This window comes from Poecilia formosa, unplaced genomic scaffold, assembly GCF_000485575.1.
Source record: "Poecilia formosa unplaced genomic scaffold, Poecilia_formosa-5.1.2 Scaffold323, whole genome shotgun sequence".
NCBI classification, from domain to species: domain Eukaryota; kingdom Metazoa; phylum Chordata; class Actinopteri; order Cyprinodontiformes; family Poeciliidae; genus Poecilia; species Poecilia formosa.
In genome coordinates, this window is record NW_006800262.1 from 612,982 (window position 1) to 615,132 (window position 2,151).

Consider the following 2,151-nt stretch of genomic DNA (forward strand, 5'->3'; position numbering starts at 1 on the left):
TCACACACATCTTCATTGACAGTCTTACTTGGAGCTCGATTTTTCTTTTCTTGGACGTTTTGATGTTAGCTTGTCTTCGCTGGTAAAATCAATCAGCAGCTTGAGGTGACTGCTGCTCTCTAGTGGCGAGAAGCCGTAATGTTGGCTGGTAACAATCGGAATGCATTATGGGAGATGTAGTTTGTCGTCAATTCGTGCTCAAAACCTATTTTCAGTCAATCATGGACCTATAAAACGCTGGGGGGCCACATAAAATGACATGGCAGGCCACATGTGGCCCGCGGGCCTTGAGTTTGACACATGTGCCTTACAGGCTCCGTAAAATGCTGAAATGGTTTTCAGTAGAAGTAAAAAAATATATATATAAACACAGCCATGATTGACAGAATTTATTTCAAATTGTTCTATTTTATTTTATTCAAACAATGAATGAAATAAAATAAGCAGCAGCTCAGCTTTTCCTCTGCAGTTTCTCAAAAATGTTTTAAAGACTCTCCAGAGAAAACTAATAAGTACGCACAAAATGTAACCCTTTTTATGAGCAAAATTACTTTTTACGATACCACTTAATTGAAGTCTTATATGTATAATCCATGTGTGTTGAAGGAAAATGCAAATTTAGGGAAAACTGTATGGACTGGGTGAGGCTATACAATAAAGTGAAGTATGAAGAAAGAACTCTGGATCACATTATTCTTGGTTACTTATCCTGTGTCCTCCATGTGCTTTTCTAGGACAGTTCTCATAAAAAAAACTTCAGCCTTTGGAGAAAAGCAAAAATCATACCATCAACACAGGCCGGTTTGGTTCGTGTTGTTCCAGCAATCTGTCCTTTCCTGCAGGCACAGCGGACTGTCTGGCGGGCGATAGTTGTCCTGGGCTGGCTGCTGTCTCGGTCCAGAGTTACGATCTCACAGGTTCCTGCCACCAGATGACCTAGTGAGAGCATTTAAAGAGAAAATGATCTAATTACATGACATTTCAGTGGGTGCCACTTGATGTGTTCATTATTGAAGCTAGATAAAATTTTAAAACAATATTTGCAATAACATACATTTTAAGTTAATACGTAACATATCTAAGATTTATAAGTAAACAAATTTTAATTTGTTGAAAATAATATAGCTTCATTCTAAATAACTAAATTTTTCAACATTCAAAGTTCTTATTGTAACACTTGTTGTAGTCCGCGTATTTATTTTTTAAAGGTTTTTTGGCTCTAGTGACCTTTATTTGAGAGTGTTATGACAGAAGAGTAGGGAAATGAGAGAGGGAAGACATGTGGCAAAGGTCACCAGGGCCGGAATCAAGCCTGTGACGGCCGCATCTAGGACTAAGGCCTCCATATGTGGGTTGTGCTTAACCACAGCACACCTGTAAGCTAAAGTCAGTCACATTTAGCTTACAGAAAGAGCATCCCCTGGTGAAAAATAAATATACTAAGTATGTTAAATTTTAGCATACTGGTAGCGACGAATATTTACAAGCGTCTTCTTAATTCAGGATCGCTTGGAAATCCATGAAAACTTAAAAGCCCATTATATTTTGGGGCATTTCTGAATAAAGAGCACAATGTTTTTGTTTGATAGAAATGATTCTGATAATTTTTATATTGACATTGATGAACAGACACACTTTTACAGTGTTTTATTAAAGAACATATTTGCATAATTTAATGTACATTTAACGTTTCAAGACAAGAAACAAATAATTTTCTTGTATTTATTTTTTATACATTGAGAAATGACTTTTGATTTATAAATCAGTCATTATCAAACATTAAACTACATATTTTTATTTTTTTCCAGAGAATTATTACAGTATGTCAACTCTGCTACTGACAGTGAAAATAATTCTAACAGAGTAAATTCTTTTTATTTCATTACATAAGCTGTATTAATACACTAATACTTCAGGTTGAGATATTTAAAAATACACAAAAAGTGAAAGAATAAAACATTTATGTATTATACTGGGAACACTGGTCACAGGCAGGGCTTCAGTCTGCTGGTTTCACTGGGAGAACTCGATGACTTCTGAGACGTCCTGGTTCACAGGCTAAAGCCAAGGATAACAGAGAAATTATCCAAAAGTGTAATAGAAAACACATACACGTTTCCTTCCTATTCAGAAAAAGACATTTTCAGCATG

The 2,151-nt window shown here is 35.6% G+C and overlaps 1 protein-coding gene across 2 annotated transcripts in view; it reads right to left on the reverse strand.

Annotated features, from left to right (window-relative positions):
- The window catches only part of LOC103152712 (protein FAM19A5-like), a 17,569-nt gene that overhangs the window by 11,294 nt on the left and 4,124 nt on the right, over nt 1–2,151 (reverse strand). For both annotated transcript variants that reach the window (XM_016661332.1, XM_016661331.1), the window contains exon 2: nt 787–936. In XM_016661332.1, the coding sequence (XP_016516818.1) occupies nt 787–936 (150 nt within the window). The remainder of the gene's footprint in view (nt 1–786; nt 937–2,151) is intronic.